This window comes from Cheilinus undulatus, linkage group 12, assembly GCF_018320785.1.
Source record: "Cheilinus undulatus linkage group 12, ASM1832078v1, whole genome shotgun sequence".
NCBI lineage: Eukaryota > Metazoa > Chordata > Actinopteri > Labriformes > Labridae > Cheilinus > Cheilinus undulatus.
This window is the reverse complement of record NC_054876.1, coordinates 5235333-5258664: the sequence shown is the minus strand read 5'-3', so window position 1 is coordinate 5258664 and position 23332 is coordinate 5235333. Positions and strand designations below refer to the sequence as shown.

The 23332-nt window shown below is 40.0% G+C and overlaps 1 protein-coding gene across 1 annotated transcript; it reads left to right on the top strand.

Moving 5' to 3' along the window:
* Window positions 1–301: 301 nt before the first annotated feature.
* On the top strand, window positions 302–17196 carry LOC121519186 (NLR family CARD domain-containing protein 3-like). The gene is made up of 9 exons (XM_041802014.1): window positions 302–348; window positions 863–938; window positions 1024–1240; window positions 1439–3218; window positions 3304–3471; window positions 3567–3740; window positions 13993–14160; window positions 14808–14854; window positions 16670–17196. Exons 1-9 carry the CDS (start codon window positions 302–304, stop codon window positions 17194–17196), a joined length of 3204 nt encoding a protein of 1067 aa, XP_041657948.1.
* Window positions 17197–23332: the final 6136 nt, after the last annotated feature.

Sequence of the window (23332 nt, the reverse complement as noted above, 5' to 3'; positions counted from 1 at the left end):
CCATTTGCTCCAATTTTTGACCTTTTTGTTTATTGTTATATTAGGATTCTGTCACAGTGGTTAGTTTACTGAAGCTGAGGAGTGAGGAAGTGTCTTTATGGTGTTGCTGTGGTGGAACGATGCGGAGGAACCATCCTCCCTTTATTCTGTGCTCTTTCAGGAGAGGAGTGGATGGCTCTCAGTAGTGTGCCAGCTCCAATCATTCACGCTAAAGGGCCGGCACATAGGGCCGGCTTGTTTGCAATAGACACGTCACTTGGAGCAGGGGTTCCCAAACTTTTCAGCTCGTGACCCCAAAACAATGGTGTCAGAGATCCGGGACCCCCACCTTCCTTTGATGGGGATAAAGTGCATGATGTTGCACAAAGCAACTTGCTTTTTAGGTATTTTAATCACTTTCACTTACATTAAAGCACAAATATCACTTAAATAATCAAGTTTTTATTTTAAATTTGTCTCTTTTTTTTTTTTACAATAATACACAAAATGTATGATTTCAAATCATATTAAATTTTGGAAAGCATTCCGCGACCCCCCTGAAGGTCCCGACCCCCACTTTGGGAACCACTGACTTAGAGTACAAAAATTGTACACAAAGATCTGTGTTTTGATTCATCCTGTACGGTTCCAGACATTTTCATACTGGTGACATCTTGATCCCAGATTTCTGTACTCATCCCTCCAGATCAGGGTGATAGATCCCTTTTTGTTAAAGCAGAAAGAGGAATTGAGGGTTGAGGAATTGATCTCCTCCAATAAGTATACATGCATTCTATAGTAAATGTGGAATAATCCTTTAAACCTCCTACATATTCACATATTTTTAAACACCTGGTCCTCAAACCTGATTTTTTTTCTACAGAGGTCTGCTGGAAACACCAGAGTTCTTCAATGATCGTTCCAAGCGGCATAAAACAGACCTGGACTCCATATTTATGGTATGTACCTCATCATTTACAGTGGAGCACTTATGTCTAGATATTACAGGCTGTCCTCTAAACATTCACATTTTCTTTATTCCAGCTGCTGGAGGAGAACATTATCATCTTTGTGAAGAATGAACTGAAGAGATTTCAGAAGGCTCTGAGTCAGGATAACCCAGACTGTCGCAGTGAGGATGAGGAGGTGCTGGCTGGTGAATATGAAGATCAGAGGAGCAGCAGAGAGGCTTTTCTGAAGATCACAGAGAACTTCCTGAGGAGAATGAAGCAGAATGAGCTGGCTGACCATCTGTGGAGCAGTAAGTTTTTCAAAATTAAACAGAAACTCAGATTTAAGATGATGGAAAAATGAAGTGGAGATTTTCATTTCCAAACTCTGCTTTAATATTCTGCACAACCCACTGAAACTGATGAAGAAGAACTGCACAGCCACTCTTTTATATTATAACTTTTTGCAGGATCAGCTCATTCACATCATTTGTTGCTTGTTCTTTCAGGAACTCCTGCTTCAGTTTGCCAACATAAACTCAAGTCTAACCTGAAGGAGAAGTTCCAGTGTGTGTTTGAGGGGATCACTAAAGCAGGAAACCCAACCCTTCTGAATCAGATCTACACAGAGCTCTACATCACAGAGGGAGGGACTGGAGAGGTCAACCATGAACATGAAGTCAGACAGATTGAAACAACATCCAGGAAACCACAAAGACCAGAAACAACCATCAGACAAGAAGACATCTTTAAAGCTCCACCTGGGAGAGATGAACCAATCAGAACAGTGATGACGAAGGGCGTGGCTGGCATTGGAAAAACAGTCTTAACACAGAAGTTCACTCTGGACTGGGCTGAAGGCAAAGCCAACCAGGACATCCAGTTCACATTTCCATTCACTTTCAGAGAGCTGAATGTGCTGAAAGAGAAGAAGTTCAGCTTGGTGGAGCTTGTTCATTACTTCTTTCCTGAAACCAAAGAAGCAGGACTCTGCAGGTTTGAAGGGTTTCAGGTCGTGTTCATCTTAGACGGTCTGGATGAGTGTCGACTTCCTCTGGACTTCCACAAAACTAAAATCCTAACTGATGTTAAAAAGTCCACCTCAGTGGATGTGCTGCTGACAAACCTCATCAGGGGGAACCTGCTTCCATCTGCTAGTCTCTGGATAACCACACGACCTGCAGCAGCCAATCAGATCCCTCCTGAGTGTGTTGACATGGTGACGGAGATCAGAGGGTTCACTGACCCTCAGAAGGAGGAGTACTTCAGGAAGAGATTCAAAGATAAGGCGCAGGCTGACACAATCATCTCCCACCTAAGGAGTTCCAGAAGTCTCCACATCATGTGCCACATCCCGGTCTTCTGCTGGATCACTGCTACAGTTCTGGAGGATGTGCTGAAGACCAGAGAGGGAGGAGAGTTGCCCAAGACCCTGACTGAGATGTTCATCTACTTCCTGGTGGTTCAGACCAAAGTGAAGAACATCAAATACGATGGAGGAGCTGAGACAGACCAACACTGGAGTCCAGAGAGCAGGAAGATGATTGAGTCTCTGGGTAAGCTGGCTTTTGAGCATCTGCTGAAAGGAAACCTGATCTTCTATGAACCAGATCTGATGGAGTGTGGCATCGATATCAGAGCAGCCTCGGTGTACTCAGGAGTGTTCACACAGGTCTTCAGAGAGGAGAGAGGACTGTACCACGACAAGGTGTTCTCCTTCATCCATCTGAGTGTTCATGAGTTTCTGGCTGCTCTTCATGTCCACCTGACCTTCATCAACTCTGGAGTCAATCTGATGGAAGATGAACAAACACCATCCAGATCTACAACGACAGAGCTCTACCAGAGTGCTGTGGACCAGGCCTTACTGAGCCCAAATGGACACCTGGACTTGTTCCTTCGCTTCCTCCTGGGTCTGTCACTGACCAGCAATCAGAATCTCCTGCAAGGTCTGCTGACACAAACAGGAAGTGACTCACAGACCAGTCAAAAAACAGTCCAGTACATCAAGACAAAAATCGACAAGTGTCTGTCTGCAGAGAAGAGCATCAACCTGTTCCACTGTCTGAATGAACTGAATGATTGTTCTCTAGTCGAGAAGATCCAATGGTCCCTGAGATCAGGACGTCTCTCCACAGATAAACTGTCTCCTGCTCAGTGGTCAGCTCTGGTCTTCATCTTACTGTCATCAGAAAATGATCTGGACGTGTTTGACCTGAAGAAATACTCTGCTTCAGAGGAGGCTCTCCTGAGGCTGCTGCCAGTGGTCAAAGCCTCCAACAGAGCTCTGTAGGTGAACTCACAACTGCACTGATTAGAATAGTTGTCTGTATTAAGAAAAATTAACTTCTTTCTGCTTCTGTTTCTGTTTCAGATTGAGTGGCTGTAACCTTTCAGAGAGAAGCTGTGGAGCTCTGTCCTCAGTCCTCAGCTCCTCCAGACTGAGAGAGCTGGACCTGAGTAACAATAACATACAGGATTCAGGAATTGATCAACTTATTGGTGGACTTAAGGATCTACTGCTGACACTGGAAATGCTCAGGTAAAGATTCTACAGCTTTAACAAGTTTACAGATCAATCTGGCTTTTACTTTTTAAGTTTGATTATATAATTGACTAACCTGAAGTCCTTTACAGACTGAGTGTCTGTAACCTCTCAGAGAGAAGCTGTGGAGCTCTGTCCTCAGTCCTCAGATCCCAGTCCTCCAGTCTCAGAAAGCTGGACCTGAGTAACAATGACCTGCAGGATTCAGGAGTGACACAGCTGTCTTCTGGACTGAAAAGTCCACATTGCAGACTAGATTCTCTCAGGTTAGTGCAACAGCAGTGACAACTATATCAAAGTCTCCCAACTTCAAAGGTGTAGAAACTAAAAAAACAAAAAAAAAAAAACAAAAAAAAACTGTAGAGGTTCTTTGTTTCAGTCCTTTGGAGGACTGGTTGGGGGTGGTTGGTGGTAGTGAGGTAAATTTGCCAAATGTTTTAGCCACAACGGCCTATAAATCATTTAAAGCAGGGTTCATCAACTATATTTGTTCAAGAGCCAGCGTATATCTATGCAGACACTGTGAGGACTGACGCATTAAATGAACTAAATAAAATAAACTTTTTTGTTTAAATAATTGTATTTTCTTTGAAATGTACCTTACCTTTAGCCTTTAGCAGTGAACTCGGTCCCTATTCAAACATTTAAGTCTCCATACTGCATCAAGCCACAAGGAGGTGACTGAGATTTTTTAGTCACATATTTCTTGAGCTGCTGTGTAGTTTGATGTGAATATGCTGTCTCCTCATTGGTGAAAAACGCATGAATGAAAAAGATGTTTTGTTTTAATTCTAATTCTTCTCTATTCGTGAGATTTTTTTTTTTTTTAATTAAATTTACTTAGAAATCTGCTGGTTTAATTAAGAATGGACTTAAAAGTACATTTGTCATGCATATTATTTGCTAATAATGGTTAATAATTGTCAGATTTTTGTAAAACTAATCAAACAATGAGCCAATCTTTCAAAAAAACATGTTTCAATCTTACTTATTCTTATATACGTAAATATCTGTAGAGATCATAAAAGGGAAGAAGGAAAAGAGACCCTAAATAAAGCAAAGTAATTTTCCCTCAGCACTTTTTCTGAATTTAATAAAGCTTCCGGGGGCCTGATGTAGCCCCTGGACCTCTGGTTGATGATCAGTGATTTAAAGCATCATAACAGAGATTTGAGCCAGAAAACTAACTTTGTCTCTTGTCTGGCAGAGAGACGTCTCACACAAGTCCAGTACTGCAAAGCAGGGTGCGAATTGCTGGGGAGGATGGGGGGGATTCCCCCCCCCCCACTTCTGTTATCCCCCTCTCTGATAACAAAATTTCATCCCCAGTGGGGATACGTTTTACCTGTAGACTGTAGAAAGAATTGGACAAACCCCGTGTGACGTCAGTTGTCTGCTTACAATAAGCGGAATCAAACGGTTCTTGAAGCCAATCCATGGAGGCTTCCATATTGAAATCGCGGTCTAAACCAAACTTTGGATCAACCTAACGGCCCGCCCACTAAGCACAACTTCCTGTCAGCCTGCTAGCTAGCATTCTGGTTGACAGAAACGGAGCCTCTGCCTACCGAGCTATCTGTCAATCAAATGAGATGCGCCAATCAGCTTTCATCCTAAATATAATCCAAACGATCGTGGTACAAAAAAATTCACCCCCCGGACTTCCGGTGTTCCTGCAGCCAGCCTCAAGTGGACACTCGCAGTATAGCAATGTTTTTTGCACTTCTGCATTGGCTTCATTTTTTAGAACCGGAGGTTGCCACTTGGTTTTATCCCCCCATCTGCTGACTGGACGCACCTCCGACATTCACCAGTAGATGGCACCACTTAGAAAGCATTGACATTTCAAAAAAAAATAAATAAATAAAAGACTTTCTTTCGACAAATACCTTGGAAGATACATGGAGACTATTATTTCCAACAACAAATGATTACACATACTATTCCAATAGTAAGAAGAGTTATTCAAGGATTGATTATATTTTTATTTCAAAAGTGTTGTTAGAAAATGCACTGAACTCAAAGATTCATGAAATTGTTATATCAGACCATTCTCCAGTATCCTGTCTAACTGTGTCAGTGGAAAACAAAAAGAGCAATCGTGTATGGAGAATGAATAGAGCACATTTACTTGATGCAGAGTTTCTAAAATATATAAATGGAAAAATAGACGACTTTATTAATACAAATGTAAATAATGGACAACAGGACACACCATCCCCTGACATAATATGGGATGCATTTAAAGCTTATGTGAGAGGAATGATAATTTAATTTTCGTCAAAGAAAAAGAATGATCTAGATTTCCAAATTAAAGAAAAAGAACGAGAAATCGCAGCGCTGGAGTCATTTCATAAAAAGTCTTTAGGACTGGGGGACAAAATGGTCAAAGCAAAACAAGAGTATGAACTTTTACTTTCAGAAAGAGCCAATAACTACAGACTTAATTCAAATAAGGCATTTTATTTAATGGCAAATAAGTCATGTAAACATCTAGCATCATTGGTAAAGAGAATTCAGGCTAGACCAACAATAATTCTGAGAGACAATGAGTCAGATGTACTCATTAGAAACAATAAACTCATTAATAGTATTTTCAAATCGTTCTATGAAACTCTGTATAAATCTGAACAACGCAACTTAAATGATCCAGGTTCTTTTTTGGATAAAAATAATTTAAAACAACTTTCACAGGACAAGAAAGAATTTTTAAGTTCAGAGATCACTAGAGCTGAAATATTACAAACAATTAAAACTTTGTCACTAAAAAAAGCACCAGGTATGGATGGGTTTCCGATTGAGTTTTACTCTACATTCTGGAGTAAACTGGCTCCAATATTCATTCAAATGACCAGACACATGTCAGACAACCAGGTACTGCCCAAATCTATGTATCAAGCAATTATCTCAGTTATACTGAAACCAGGAAAATCAGGTGAATCACCATCAGATTACAGACCTATTAGCTTAATCAATTGTGACAATAAGATATTAACTAAACTAATGAGCAATAGACTTTGAAAGATTTTACCAGATTTGATACATAAAAACCAAACAGGTTTCATTAAAAATAGGCGTTTACAGACAAATACAAGAACCTGTTTTGGTATTATTCAGCATGCAAAAAAACACAATTTAAATTTGGCTGTTATGGCGGTTGATGCTGAAAAAGCGTTTGACCGCCTTGAGTGGCCTTTTCTTTTTAAAGTTTTGGAAAAATTTAATCTTCCAGGTGAATTTGTAAACTTTGTTAGACTAATGTATAAATTCCCTAAAGCTAGAATTGTCACAAATAATGTTCTCTCAGAGGAATTTACTTTGGAGAGGGGTACTAGACAAGGTTGTCCTCTCTCCCCACTTCTTTTTACTTTAGCAATCGAACCTCTGGCAGAGAGAATTAGACAAGATCATCAAATTACAGGTGTCGCTATAGGAAAACAACAGTACAAATTGAATTTATTTGCTGATGATCTTTTGATGTACCTAAATAATTTTGAGGAATCCATTCAACCTTTGCTTGCAATATTTACAGAATATTCAGCGGTCTCAGGCTATAAGATTGATTTAGGAAAAACAGAAATAATGGCAGTAGGGAAATCCAAAAACACAGTGCATACCTTACAGCAGACATTTAAATGGACAACTAAAATTAAGTATTTGGGATGTGCCATTAATAATAGTAAGCAACAGATATACAAACACAATTATACAATGGATTCAGGTTGAAAATGTCCAGGTCTATCCTCAAAATCTGTTTTCTTATGTGTTTTCTAAAACTGGAAAAAATACCTCTGTTAATTTTATGGTTAGAAATTTATCAGCAACATGGAAAAAAATGAAGAGTCTTTTAAGGGAATCTATAACACTGCCAAAGCATACTTTATTGTGGAATAATCCTTGGATAACTCTTCAGAATAAAGTGTTAAATTGGTCTACATGGAGGGAGAGAGGTATAGAAATGGTGGAGGATTTAATGAATGGTAACAAATTTATTTCCTGGACTGACGTTAAAAGCAAATATGGTCTGTCCAATGGGGAATTTTTCAGGTACATGCAGCTGAGGAGTTTATTTCAAAGTTTTGACCTTGAATCTTTGGGACAACACAGTGAGTTAGAGGAAGTTATATTCAAGTCTGAAACATGTAACAAACTGACAGAGTGTATAAAATCTTATAGAAATCTTATTTGGTTGACGCTTTGTTAAAAATCCAGAATGTGTTTGTGGAACCAGGATTTAGGAAGGGAGGATATAAATTCCAAGTGGGAACAATGTTGGAACATAACAAATGATATTACAGTCAGTGAAAATCTACGTTTGATTCAATGTAAATAATGTATAGAATTTATTGTACCAGAGATAAAATGCATAAGTGTGATGGGAAGGTTTCAAAGGACTGCTTAAAGTGTGGAACTGCAGATTCTTTGTTCCATGCGTTCTGGCAGTGTGGTAAAATTCAGACAATATGGTTGGAAATAGAGAACTGGCTATCAGAGGTCCTCGGTACGAAAGCTTAATTTCCACCCATCACTTTGTATCTTACAAGATGTTTCAAACAATAGTGTGCAATTTCCACAAAAATGGATCATTCTCCTTTCCTCGTTGATATTAAAGAGACTTATTTTAAAACAATGGAAATCTACATATCCTCCATCCCTTAATCACTGGAAAAATGAATTGTCTTATTATTTGAATATGGAAAAGCTTATTGCCGTTGAAAAAAACAAAGTGACTCAATTTGAGAATATATGGGGAAAAATAATACAAGTGCTGAGCTCATAAAGCTATACATTTAACAAATAAGTAGTCTGTGTCTTACTAGTATAGCATTTTGGTACTCCCTGTTTGTGTATGAATTGGCTGTGCTGATGATGGAGTATTTATTTATTTTTTTAGTAGGTTGAATCAATAGCAATGCCTGATATATGGAAATTTATATTAGTTGTTCAGAGAGATTAGTATATTCATTTGTTGGATTATAGGGATTATAGTGATTAAAGTTATGATAAAGGACATGAAAGGAGGAAGTTGAGCTTTTTTGTTTTTCATGTGGGTCTGTTGTACTTCTGTGTTGTATATTTACTTATTTTTGTGTAATGGTTTTGTTGGTTCTGTTTTTTGTTTTTGTGTTGTTTTGTTTTGTTTTTGTTTGTTTGTTTCCTTTCTTGTTTGGGTTGTTTTTATGATAATTGTATATTGTGTAATTTTTGTTGCTTGGAAAAGTAAATAAAATTATAAACAGAAAGCATTGACATTTCAAACAGGTATTTTGGATGCAGAACAAATTGGTATGCAGCCAATTCTAGCATCAGTAAACATTATGATACGCTTGTACTAGCGAGTATAAACACTAAGCTAGCTTGGCTAACAAGATGAAGCAGAGCCAGCAAAGCATATCCTCATATTTCGGAGCACCAAACAAGGAAGACAAACCCAGACAAGAGAGCAAGACAAGACGGTTAGGTGATGAAAATCACCAGTCGCCACTAACCAAGAACACATCACTGACAGGATCCCGGGCTGAGGAGCCGCATGTACCGCCTGTCATACCGTCCCGCCCACATCTAGTCGGAGGCTGTGTTGACCCAGAGTGCTTCACAAAATGGAAAGATGGACGTGAATGGCTAACTGTCAGTGAGGATGGGTCCGTTAAGTGTTCCATATGCTCAGATGTTCGTTCTCTTGGGCCACTCACCAAAGAAAGACTGCACATTGACACTGCATTTATCAATGGGATCACAGCCAAAACTGCAAAAAAATGAACAGTAAGACAGGTAAACACGGGAAGTGCCTGTCTCATTTAAAATGCAGCAATGTTATTAAAAAGAGAGTGGAAGACACCATAGAAAAGTCAATAGAAGGTGGTGCAGCTCTGTGGAGAAAATACAATGAAGAAAATTAAAAGCAACTGAGAGGTGCATGCACACAGCCTATACGGTCTGCCTGTACGATTTATTATTCAAACATGGAGCTGCAGGAGCTAAATGGCCTTAATCTTGGGAATATGTTACACTGATAAAGCCTGCCACAATATGCTGATGTTTATTGCAGATAAAATGTCAGCACAGCTGGCTGAATTTGTTGTTAAGTCCTCTGACAAAATGAGCACAAGCCTGTAACTTTTTCTATAAGCTTATTGAGTCGCAGTCATGCACCGGGGAGGCAATCTGTAACACACTGCTACAATGTCTCAACAAACAGGGGATCACCAAAGACATACTGCAGACTCGACTGCTTGGATTTGCAATTGATGGGGCGGCTACTATGATGGGAAAATACAAAGGGGCAGCTACACTCCTGTGTGAGCAAACAAACCCTGATTTGACTATTATACACTGCATGAACCACAAACTGGAGCTTGCCGTTCACGATGCGGTCAAGAAAAACACACAGGCCAGTCACTTTCAAATGTTCATCGACTCCTTGCATGCTTTCTTTTCTCAAAGTCCCAAGCATTTAAGAGAATTTGAAATGGTTGCAGTGGAGCTAGGTATGCATGCACGAAGAGTGGGGAGAGTATTTGATGTCAGGTGACTCTCCTCGTCATGTACTTCAGTGACAGCCTTATGGGAGAGCTATCCTTCCCTGGTGAAGCTCTTCCAAGAGACGTCTGGAGACAACTCACGGCCTGTCAAGGAAAGAGCAAAATGTGCAGGAATCTATACAGAGATGACACAGTGGCTCTTTATATCAGAGCTGGCTTGTATAAAAGACCCATAAGAAACTTTGAAAGCATTGTCCTTGTTTCTACAAAAAAGGGATGCCACGGCAATCACTGCAAAAGCAGAAGTAGATACTGTGTTGAAGTTGCTTAAGTCCATGATGAGAAATGACAGAATAAACACAAGGTCTCTCAAACAGGAGCATGCAAGAGCTCAGACTTTTAAAGGAGAGACACTGTCTGAGTTTAGTGAAACACAACACAAGAAGTCAGAGGATTTCCACACTAACTTTTTCCTCACTCTGACAGAAAACATCACACAGAAACTGGAGGATGCTGATGGGGTGCCGTCCGCAGCATCAGTGCTGAATCCAAACACCTGGCCGAATGATGAAGAGGACCGTATATTGTATGGCGACACAGAGTTACTGAACTTGCGCCACTTTCTCCACATGGATACAAGTCCCATTCTTCTCCTGAAGGAATTTCACGAGTACAAATGCAACGGCGGCATAGGCAAGAGCCTAAAAAAAAAATAATAGCCACAGTTTCAACTCTTCCTGTGTCAACAGCTGAGTGTGAGAGAGGATTCAGCGCAATAGATATGATTCTAACAAACGAGAGGAACAGGATGCAGGTTGCCACGCTGAACAATTCGCTCTTTATTTCCGTAAATGTCCCAGAAGTTTCATCCTTTCCTGCTGAAAAGTATGCTGAGATGTGGATGAGAGAAGGCCCTCATGCTGCCGATGACGCTGCAACTGGTAGGAAGACAAAAAGGGCCGAAGTTCATCACCAAAGCAGACTGTTCTCCCAAGAATAGGCAAGTTTTCAGATGAATGCAAATTTTTTGTGTTAAAAAGTTTTTGAAAAAAAAAACCTAATATAAATAGTTTCCCTATTTTTGTTGTTGATTTCTCGTACTTTATTTGGCCGTACAAGTCGGCGACTTCACACTAATGCGCTTTATTTAATTAGCCTATTTTATTTATATTTTTCAAGACTTGATCTTGATCTGAAGTTAAAGCTTTAACAACCCACTTCCACAGGACTAAGATGAGTTCTGTCAAAATGTATGTATTTATGTGTTTACTTTCATGACATTAAAATAAAAAAGAAAGGGAAAAAATGTCCCCGCCCTTCTTTTTCAAGAAATTGCACCCGAGGTGCAGTTGCAGTGATTGTGGAGGAAATTGATGAGAAAAAGATGGTGATAAAACCTTGAGAAGTTTTCTGAATTTTACCTGTTAGGACTGGAGTTTCTCCACATGCTCTCTCTCTGACCTCAACTGAGAAAGCTGACACTGGAAAAATGCTCTGATGTATGGGAATCTGCTTGTTTCACTCTGCGAATATTTCGTACATGTCAGGGGCAGCTGATTAAGCTGAGTTCGTCTGTTGTGTCCCCACAAACAACGCACCACAAACCAATTGCATGATTCAAAGAGCACAGTATGTGCCAGACCAAAAAGGCTTAAAGCCCAGTTGCAAGATGCGTTTTTTTTTTTTTAGAAAACGTCCCCCCCTCTGGTTTTTCAACAATTCGCACCCTGCTGCGGAGTGTTCTTTTCTCTTGTGGGAAAGTTCACATATATGACCGAAGCCAGATAAAGTTCCTGCAAGTCGGCATTCCGCTGGTTGAGAAAAATGGATACAAAGTCGTTTTCTTAAAAATGACCATTTTTCATTTTTTCTCATTTTATTCAAGTCCGACATTTAAACTACTCATTCGATGAAAAAATTAACACAAATGTGATATTTAAAAGCGTCAATTTTGTGTTTTAAAATGCCATATTCTCGCAGTTGCTGCAAGGATATTGGGGGAGGGGAAAGCGAAACTGCAGGGTGATAATTGGTCACTCAGTCTGCCATTGTTCCCAGTTTCGCCCATTGAGATGGACAATAACAAACACCGCATGGCTCAAATGCCACCCCCCTCGGCACGTAACTACAGCTGTTTCTAGTTATCACCTTTAACAACAAGCCTCAAGATGCACCCTGCAGTGAAGAAAAGTAGAAGAGACGATGAAGAAGCAGCAAGAATTATCAACAGACTTTGGACAACTTCAAGATCACACGACAGGGCAAGTTTGATGACGGCGGATTTTCTGTGGGAATATTTTGATGAGCATCACCAGTCTGATTCAGAAGCTTGCTTTGGGTGGACTTTATGTAAATGTGACCCTATTGTTCACGCCCATCTCCCGGCCTGCCTGAAGGTAGGAGAAGTCCTGAAACTTTGAGCCTGGTTTTCTCAGAACAAACAGGAACTATAAGTTAACATTTATATGAGCATATCTTTGTAAAATATGATCAGATTAAGGTGTATGATAGACCGTTTGAAAGCTTGGAATCTATGCTTTCATAATGTGTCAAAAACTCAAAAATGACCTCGGACGACTTGCAGGACTTTTTACCATCTTTGGTCACATATTTGTGGAATTTAGGCAGGGCAGACTTCAGGCTGGCATGGTTCAGGTCCTAGTCAGTCAGTCAGTCAGTGAATGGGTCGGTTGGTCGGTCGGTCAGTTTATTGTCTATGAGAACGCATCACATGAAGAACGATCACAAGACACAAAAACACGTATCATTCACTTCCAGTAATGAATTCCAATGACGACAATCAGGTGTCATTTACTGTACATTCTGTTGGTTTAGTGCTGTGATGGCGGAGGATATGAGACTGTTTTTAAGCCGTGCTCTGTTGTATCTGAGTGTTCTGTATCTTTGTCCAGAAGGCAGTAATGTGAACTACTGGTCTCGTGGGTGGGTGTGATCTTGTGTTATTGCGTTTGCGATGCGTCTGATGGCTTTGGCATTTAACTGAGTGACACTGGGAGTCAGGAGGCCTATGACCTTTGAGGCAATATTGGTTATTTTTGTGAGGGCATTACGGTTTTTGTTTGTGAGCATATTTAAAAGCATATGGAACAGTACATGAGAACAGGTTGAACAATAATTCTATGAGTAGAAGGAGGAGATTTGATGTTACATGCTGGTTGATGTAGTGTTGTAGCATCTCCAAGGCAGCATTGGCTTGAGGGGGCATGTAGACAGCAATTATTACCACCAATGTAAACTCTCTGCACAGATAAAAAGGGTCTTCACTGCAACATTTTGTATTTAGTCTAGCAGTGAATGGATTCAAGAGACATGTTGGTGCACCATCAGTTAACAATGTTAACACAAAGTCCTTCTCCTACCAGAGTCTGGTGTTCAGTTGGCTCTGAAGGCACTGCAGCCTGCCACCTTGATAGTAGGGTTGGGGATATTTTTGGTCCATCCAGGTCTCTGTGACAATCAAGACACAGAATTCCAGACTGTGAGAAGTAATGTGTCAATGTTCATCAATTTTATTGTTTAGCGACAGGGAGTTGGTGAGGATGAGACTGGGAATGGCTGGTTTGTAGTGGTTAGCCTATAGCTTAGCTGATAGCCCTGCTCTTTTATCCCTTTTCTGCTTTCTGCGCCGTTGCCGCCTGCGCCGTTTCAGAGGGGAGATGGTGATGTCAGTTCCTTCTGGAGAACAGTGAATCTCCAGGAGATTAAGTTCCAGAAGTTTTGAACCAGATTTGAGCAGAAAGCATTCTGTGCAATGGGCAGCATCTCTCTGCTCTGGTATACTGATCATGTGCAGCCTGCAGAATGCGTGATCAATTAAATTTAAAAGGGAAAAAACTGCATAGCTGCCAAAAGTTGAGGAGCGCTGGGCTGCTACTCTGATAATCCAGTGGTATTTATACTAGTACCATGAACAGACCTAGTACCATGAGCCGGCCTGGATTTTGGGAATGTAATGCCTCATTTCCAGATGTGAAACAGAGCGTTTTTTTTAATCTGCCTTTTTCTTTCTTTGTAGTCTGTCTGGCTGTTTGGTCTCAGAGGAAGGCTGTTCTTCTCTGGCCTCAGCTCTGAGCTCGTCCTGTCTGACAGAGCTGGACCTGAGCTACAATCATCTAGGAGAACGAGGAGAGAAACTACTGTCTGCTCTACAGGAGGCTCCAGACTGCAGACTGAAGACACTGAGGTACAGACAAAGAGATGGACTGGTAGTAGGTACTAAAGTTGGCTCTAAGCAATTCAGCTACACAAGGGGCTTTAATGGCTTTATTTTCATAGGATAGGGGATGGATACAGTAGGAACTGGGGAAAGAGAAAGAGGATGGGGAATGACATAATGGAAGAGAGCCCCCTCTCACCCTCTGCTGTGAGGACAACAGCCTCTACACATGGGGCATGTGGACATGGACAGACATCAGGGTTGGGCTACAGCCCAGGTTTTTACGAGTGAAGAACAAATTTATAAAACTTTAACATCACTCAAGTCATGCCTTGGCCTGAATGGCAGGTGACTGGTTCAATGCCATGATGCGAGTGGGCCCGCCCTGAGGCTATAAAAGGCCCTGTGCATCTGCCAATGTCATTTATAGCAGCTTTTTTGCCCGCACCCCTACATCGGGACAACAAGGCTGGAATAGCAAAAAATCTTGTTCTTCACTGATAAACCTGGGCTGTAGCACAACCCTCATGTTTTACTTCATTCTTTCTCATGCTACAACATACCTCAGTGGTCAGCCAAAAATTAGAGGAAAATAAAGTCACATGAAGAATTAAAGTGTTAGAATCTATCCTGACCATCCCTGATGTCTGAACTGGCTCTGTTTCTTCCTCCAGGCTGGATCATGGTGGACAGCACAGACTGAAACCAGGTCTAAAGAAGTGTGAGTGTCTGAATGTTGATTTGTGAGAACACAATAATGAATTTGACTCATGAATGTGAACCAACAGTGACTGAGGCTATGTCTGACTCCATCTCTGTGTTTGGGTTGAAAGTATGAACATCCACATTCACAATCACTGACATTCATCAACCTGAAACAGTTTTAGAGTTCTGAGGAGAGGGAAACACTACGGCTCAGTCCCTCAGAGGTTGGATTTGACTTTTTAACTGTCTCATTTTGATGGACTTACTTACTCAGACACGGCCACTGCCATGTGTGGGGCTGACCTCAGCAGTCAGCCAAAAATTCCATCATGCTGTTTTACAATCTGTCATTTTATTTTCTCTCTTTAATATTGTTATAAATAATGAAGGATTTTCTGATTAATAGCATTCAATTTCTAAAGCACCCTTTCACTACTAATAATTTATCCAAAGAACAGTCTTTGAGGTTCTGCATTTTCAGTTTTTACACAGTGACAAGGGAGAACAATCTCTGTCCTCAAACAAGTAAATATAAGCTCTTCCATTTAAGATATCATTCACTTTTTAAGGATATTTTAAGCATAAGCTGAAGTAGTTCAAAGACCATAGCTGATTCATCAGATGTTAAAAGGCTGCACTGTGGAGTCCTGCATGTTTTTGCCTGCCCTGCAGGATTTCTGACCATTAAAGCACTCTTTAGCCAAGCATGTCAAGATGTCTGCACAACTTTAGTCTATTCTAGTCTAACGTTTGTACTAACAGACACTGCTACAGTTTAATGAATTATAATAAAGGAACAAGAAAGGACATCTGGATGTAACAATCACATCCTCACCATGAACAATAATTCTGTCTCCATGGAGACATGGAGCAGCTGACAGCCTCCCACCTGTTTAACTCCTGTGTTAATAATAGTCATGAGAAAGTCATGTAACAGACTTAATTTAGGCTAAGCATCATCTGTGTAATGGCTCAGCCTCTGTGTTCCCATGATTCTTTGTGGCAGCTGCACACAGAGGTGCCCAAAATAAACCATAAAACCATTTCTTCACTCTAAATTTAAAGCCTCCATTTATAAGACCATGCTCTCCACTTAAAACTCTGCACAAAGTTTTCAGCCACCTGTTGCTGTAGTCCTCTGTGACTGACATGGTCAGAGACCTTCAGCCTCTCAGTGCTGTCAGCACAGATAGGGGTGCCAGTTTAATAATCACGGTGTCTGGTGATAGACAAGATGGGATATATAATCCCTCCAGAGAGTTCTGGGTCTGCCCTGAGGTTTTTCTAATGTCTATATTGTTAAATGTTGTCTTCACGGGTGAGGAGCCCCAGACTAACTTAGTAAAGAGTATCTGCTCCGATCTCTCAGTTGGATGGGTCTTGAAGACCTCCACAGGGAGCTGACCAAGAGGATCCTGATCAGCTGACTCCTTTAGATATGAAGATCAGCAGCTCTACCCCCCCCCCCCAAAGGCTGAGACCAGACTCCCTCCTGAGGAATCTCATCTCAGACACTTCTATATCATCCTGTTGCTCATTATCCACATACAGCACCATCATGTGTGCTACTGAGTTTTGGTGGATGTATTAGAGCGCCACACAGTGGACACAGGAAGTGAAATTAAACAAATGAATCTAAAGTCAAACCCATAGAAATGTCTGAACTTTGAACTGTTGGGTGTCTGTGATTGTGGAGCTGCAGCTCACTGTGGTCTGTTCAGATTCAAACAGAAAGTTGAATTTCAGGACTGAATATGAAATGTTAGTTTGACTCTGTCAGTAACCTTGTTTAGGAATGATCAGCTGTGTTCTGTCTCACTCTCTCCATCAGACGCCTGTAAGCTGGAAGTGGACACAAACACAGTGAACAGAGAACTTGAACTGTCTGACAACAACAGGATGGTGACACGTGTAAGAAAGGATCAGCGATATCCTGACCATCCAGACAGATTTCACTGTCATCAGCTGCTGTGTCAGACTGGTCTGACTGGTCGCTGTTACTGGGAGGTGGAGTGGAGTGGATGGGTTTATGAAGCAGTGAGTTACAGAGGAATCAGACGGAAAGGAGACTGGCATGAATGTCTGTTTGGATCGACTGATCAGTCCTGGAGTCTGAGCTGCTCTGATCGTGGTTACAAAGTCCATCACAACAACGAAGAAACAGAAATCATCTCCTCCTCTTCATCCTCTTCATCCTCTGGTGGAGTAGCGGTGTATCTCGACCATCCTGCTGGCTCTCTGTCCTTCTACAGAGTCTCCTCTGACAGACTGATCCACCTCCACACCTTCAACACCACATTCACTGAATCGCTCTATCCTGGGTTTTGGTTATTTTCAGGTTCCTCTGTGACTCTGTAGCTCAAACTCTGCTGTCTGATATCAAAGTTTAGTTAAACTACACACTATATTTATCATCTCTGATTAATCTGATTTATTTTATTTAAAGCTTGTCAGTAATTCTTCAGTGGTTGGACTTGTACTGGTGTATATATCGCTGTTTAACTGCTCAGTCATTTTTGTATTTTAAAGCCTAAAATCACACATTTTAGTGTTTTAGCTTAGATACTCCTTGTTTGGTCTACGTCCATAGACACAAACAGCTGATGAGATACACTGAGGTGGAAGAGCACCTTGCCTGTAGCTGAAGCTCACATTATAAAATAGTGATAAACACAGTGGCTTTCTCTGCCAAAAATAAAACGCTTGAAAATGTTTCAGTATAGCGTACAATTGAGCCAACATTGATTTTTGTCCCATTTTTAACCCTGTAGTTCAAAAGAGAGCAGACTCAAAGAGGATCCTTCAGTGTTAGAGAGATAACAGTGAAATAATTGAAGAAAAGAAGAAGAAATGTCTTCAACCACACAGACGGACTCATCGTTACTAAATGCTGTTAAAGGAAACAGCAGAAAAACGGTAGCAGCAACGTGATGGCTGAACAGAAAGGGTTAAAGGGTCTCTGTCTATGTTCATAGTCTTAATCTCTTCTCTCTTTTAAAGTGCAAATGACTTTGAACGACTTATGCTGTGGAAAAAAAAATTGCATGTAAATAAATGAGCCTTGCATTTTGTTTTTCTTCATCAAACTATATCCAATATAAAGATAACCATAAACAATGTTGCAAATCAACAAGAACTTTTAACTGTGACCTGGCATATACAATTTAATAAAATTAAAAACCAATACAAAATAGTATTCTAATGATTTTTATTGCAGACATGGTCTGTTATTCACTTGTTCACATGCACAGGTATGTTTCTATGGCTATGGCTGAGTTATGATATTTAACTTGACTACTGTCCTTGTCCCAGTAAATAAACACTGGATTAAAGCCCTTTCTTTGACAGAATTACTGTAAATCCTATTCTGCCAGCCTCCCAAGCTCAGAACCAGAGATCAACAGTCACCAGCTCTCTTCCTACTTGGCTAGCTAATTCTCTTTAACCCCTCTGGACTCATTGGGCAGGCTCACTCTGGACCTTCAGGAGAGACTGAGATCAACCAGAAAGTAAGACTAGCAGTCATCTAATCTGCATGAAGGGGCTGAGTCACTCAAGAGCGCTGAAATTTGGTTGAGAGCTACTATAGATAAAAAATTTTATTGTCTCTTCCACAATATAATTTCCAGCATAATTACATTCTTCTGTTACAGTTTGTTAAATTTCCTCCAAATTCTGATACCATCGAGTTTCTACATCTCATACAGCTTCACTATTTATTATAAAGGTTATTGAGACCAGTAGTTCTCAACTGGTGTAACATCAGGGTCCACCAATATCCCCTAAACAACAAATCGTGACCCAAATTTCTTACATTAATAATCATAACCAAATGTTTTTGATTAAAAATTTGGCAGTTTGAGTTGAAATAGACCAAAAGATATATTGAAAAATAGGGTGGAGACATATCCTTCAAAATAAGAACCAGACATAGATTTTTTCAACTTTTTTTCAGGCACACATCCCTGACACACTAAAAATGGCTTTGCGACCCACTTTGCTTTATTGACTGTCATTTACTGCAGGGAATTCATTTCTTCAGATGTCAGATTAATTATTCTGTTTATATAAATATCTCCTCTGTCTTAGAAAGTGGTTCCTTAAATAAATCTGATAATAACAACATGTGTACGCAAGAGTATCATAGCCTCTGTATCATGATACTTATTATATTGTGGCCTCTGTATCATGGGGCTATGGGAAATACCCAGCCCTAATGAAAATGCCAGCAGAGTAGGTTTACAAAAGTATCACTGGATTTAGTGTCTGTACGAGCACAATAGGAATTAACAAAAGGAAAAACTTATATTTTGGAAAATATGATGTTGAAAACAGTGCCGTAAAAACTAAACTGTGAAATTCACACATCAAAACTATCATTTTTTCTCTGCATTTTCACAGATAATCCAACAAACACTTTTGATACCATGAATGTATTAATTGTATCATAGTCGCAGTCGTTAATGTTAATGGTAACTGTTAGCAGATTAGCTTTGAGGAAAAACATTATGTTTTTTCCAGCTGCACTTCTGCCTTACCTGGCTCGAATCTTTGGCATCATTTTCCTTCATCAGTGAAATCACTTTTACAACTGGTACTTCAAAAACTCCTCAGAAGAGAGAGAAAATACCCTTATTTTTGTACCAAAAGTTTATTATACATTTATGAGTTATACACTGTTAAATAGCAAGAAACAATGAGACAAAAGCCACAGAGTCAGAACTTGTGGATCTGATAGACTTCAACCAAGTTGAGTCCATCTACAGTTATTCTGAAGTCAAACATGAATGGATCACAGTACTTATTAGAATTGTTGACCAAAGTGTTAATATGACAGAAGAATAGCCCTAATGTATGAGAGAAAGTGTCTGCTAAAGGTCTAGGACTTTTGAATTCTCTGTGGAGTGTGCTCAAAGCCAGATCTGGGCCAAATGTCCTTGCAATAGGGATATAGGATGGACATTTGACCAGAAACGCCAACAGGAAACAGAAAACTTATGAGTTATTCATTTCACAAACAAATTATAAACTTACCATTGAGGCAAACTGTTCTCTTCAACAAATCTGATGCTCAGTCCAGCTGCTCTAAGTTCTTGTTCACTCTGCTGTAAGGAGGTAAATATGGAGCATGTGCCTTGCTACAATCCTGTCTTTGAGCTCTGCAGACAGTTCCTTTGACTTCATGGCTTGGTTTTTGCATTGTTAGCTGTAAGGCCTTCAATAGAGAGGTGGGTGCCTTTCAAAACTTTCCAATCTGTTTAATTTACCACAGGTAGACTCCAATCAAGGTGTAGAACAATCTTCACAACAATCCAGAGAAACGGGAATAAACTGAGCTAAATTTACATTGCTGTTGTGAAGAGGTCTAAATACTGTATGTCAATGTGATAGTCAGAGTGCCCTCTACTGGATAAATAATAGAACACAGACATCATGTCTCAGTAAAACCAAGTCATATTCCACACACTGTATTAGTGAAAATACAAGTGTTAACTCTTGTCCATTTAATTATTATTTTTAATAGGCTATAATCGGCTGAGTGTTTCAGCCGGCTGATTTATCGGCCGAGCTCTAGCTGACTGTCCTACCACAGCTGTAGACAGGATAAGAAAAGTCTTTCCTTCCTCAGGTTACTCAAAAGATGGCTCACCTGTCCACAATCAGCTCTAAGGAGGACAAGCAGGTTGCAAACAAGAATCCACAGATCATCATTCTCCATCTCACAAAAAATCACAGCTTTCACAATAAAGCCAAAAGTCTAATTAGTGCTTTACATTAGTGAAACTAAATTCAACACAAATTACATTTGTCATCATGAACATGAAATATTTTTTGTATAATACCTTAGTCTGTACTTATTCTATTAGAATAAACAGTTTTTAACACCATAAATTTGTCATCTTAAGTTTTAAAACTTTACCAAGACCCCTCCCCTCTCCCTCTCTCTACTGAAACTTCACTTTAATCACCGTAGTTTGTCCATGTATTACATGGATACAGATAAAGGTAGAAGTTTGTTCTCACAGCCACCTTACAGAGACTGAATAAAAACCTTCCTCTCTATCTCCAACCTGGCACAGAGCTATGAAGCATTAGCGGGTGCTGCATGAAGCTCTCTGTCAGGTTGGATGGATCCAGAGTGATTTTAAAGGAGTGATGGAAACAAGAGTTTGTAATGCGAAATGTTTCACATTCGCAGTGAAGGCAAATAAAATCCCAACAGACTCAGCATGCAAGATTTTAGTGATGTTTTTTCTGCTAATGGATTGGAAAAAAGTGGATCTGAAAATAACAGGCCCAGTGTGTTAAGACCTTAACAATCATACCGCCCTCCACACATCAGCCACAGCACATCAAAGATGATCTGACAAATGTTCTACTGTAAAGCTAGCAAGCTACTAGCTGCAGCTAACTTTATGATTTCTTCCTCTTTAAAACACACATAAGCATTCGGTCTTGTATATTTAGACCCACATGTTCAGTGTAACCATTCATTACTCAGGTAGAAGTATAGATACTAGGGTTTAAAAATACTTCCATAGAAGTTGAAGTATCAACTCAAGCATTTTACTCAAGTAAAAGTGTAAAAATACTGGTTTCAAAACTACTTTAAGTATAAAAGTAAAAGTAATGTAAGGGGGAAAAAATGCCACTGAGGACAAAAGCTTAGACCGCGCTACAGGGGCCTATAGTGCACTAACCCACCTCTCCAGAAAAACACTTTTCTAAAGGCCATAATGACTATAATGTAATATTAAAATGTGAATGTTGAAAAATTTGGGATGCACCATATATCTGCTATTTCCTTGCTGGAGTGTGACGTGATTGTGTCATGTGCGCAGGTGCAATGGATCATGTACAAACCAGTAGGGTGTCGGAATGGTATTATGTTTATATTTCTCATCCAACCGCAATCAAATTCACTCTATCCAGATGGTGCGATTTATCTGGATCATTTTTTTTTTTTAATTTTAAATATAAGGAGTAGAAAGTACAGATAATTGCATGGAAAACGTAAGGAGTAGAAGTAAAAAGTTGGCTGAAAAATTATTACTCCAGTAAAGTATAGATAACCAAAATTTCTACTTAAGTAAGGTAACGAAGTATTTGTAATTTGTAACTGCCAAACAGTGATCACTGGAACTTGTAGTGAGAGACAAAAAGGAACTCAAACAATTTTCTGATGGGAGTAAACTCCTTACAACCTCCGCTACTCCACCAGGGTCCAGAAAGAGCTACGCACTAGTGGTGGGAGTATCGATACTAAAGTATCGTTATATCGATATTTACCAAGTACTCTTTTGGTATCCATACCAAATGAGTACTATAAAATACGTCTCACTACCGCTTCTCCGCCGAGTGCTTCCCTGCCTCCCTGCCTCTCTCTCTTCCAGACTGTTATGGTTTTACTGCCCGTCAGTGTCAAGTGAATTTGGAGACCAATCAAACATACCTTACATGCTCGTCCATGTCTCATGGCTTTAAGGACCAATCAGACAATCTCGATCCTGCTGTACCATGTGACTTTGAGGACCAATCATTAATGAGTAACAGATTTCAGCAACTCCACTCGCTCGCATATGAAGTCATTTTATAGTTTGTGATGTAAACCTGGCTGTCTTTCTCACTTAATCTGGTCCCTAAGTAAATTTCAAAATTGTAAGAAAACATAAAAGAATACTGAGACCACATGCCAATACCATAAAATGTATAAAAACCAAATTGTAGAAACATAATAAGAGGAATATTTCTATGAAAATCTTTGATGACTTGTATTTCTTACATTTATGTTTCAAATTAGTGGGTATAGGTGGCTCATATAGCCCTTCCAGGGGCGCCGAAAAGGGGAGAATAAGGAGAAAGATTCTAGGGCCTATGATTGGCAGGGGCCCAGAGAGGCTCCTAATACAATTATAAAACTGGCAAAATAATATGACCCTCAGTAATAAACATACAATCACACACACCCCATTTACATAAAATGGTCTGTCAGACAGCTTGCAGAGCGCTAACTTTATACAGACAGCGAGTGGAGGTGGAGACAGCAGGATGCCTCAGAATTCAGGGAGTAAAAAAAAAAAAAAAAAAAAAAAAAAAAAAGTTCAAACAGGAGAAAGAAGTGAAGGGTCGACAGTATGTCACTCAGTTCTTTCATAGGCAGGGTGGGTCTGTTAGTGGTTCATGTGATGGAAAGTTCTGGACATTAGCCTGTTGTCTGTTCCTAACTTTATACTTTATAAGCTAGCTCACTTTTCTCCCCATATTAGCTCATATTTCTGAAGAAAATTCTGGATTTACACATTTCACTGTTGTTTTAGTTAAATAATCAATGCAGCCAAACATTTAGCAAGCTGCTCTGCTCATATTCAATCAGTCAAAAAATGACACATGTTCTGAACAGACACATCAAGACCAGCAGCCACAGCCGTCTGTCAGCCCCCGCCCCACCTGAACAAGCCCAAGTACCCCCTGAGGAAGGAGGTGAGCAGCTGTG

Excerpts from the sequence above, each read along its gene's own strand:
- LOC121519186 (XM_041802014.1), top strand. The coding sequence starts at position 302 with ATGGTGTCAGAGATCCGGGACCCCCACCTTCCTTTGATGGGGATAAA. Across the intron at positions 3,219-3,303 it reads AAAGCCTCCAACAGAGCTCT|ATTGAGTGGCTGTAACCTTT; the intron begins GTAGGTGAACTC and ends TTTCTGTTTCAG. Across the intron at positions 14,855-16,669 it reads GAAACCAGGTCTAAAGAAGT|ACGCCTGTAAGCTGGAAGTG; the intron begins GTGAGTGTCTGA and ends TCTCTCCATCAG.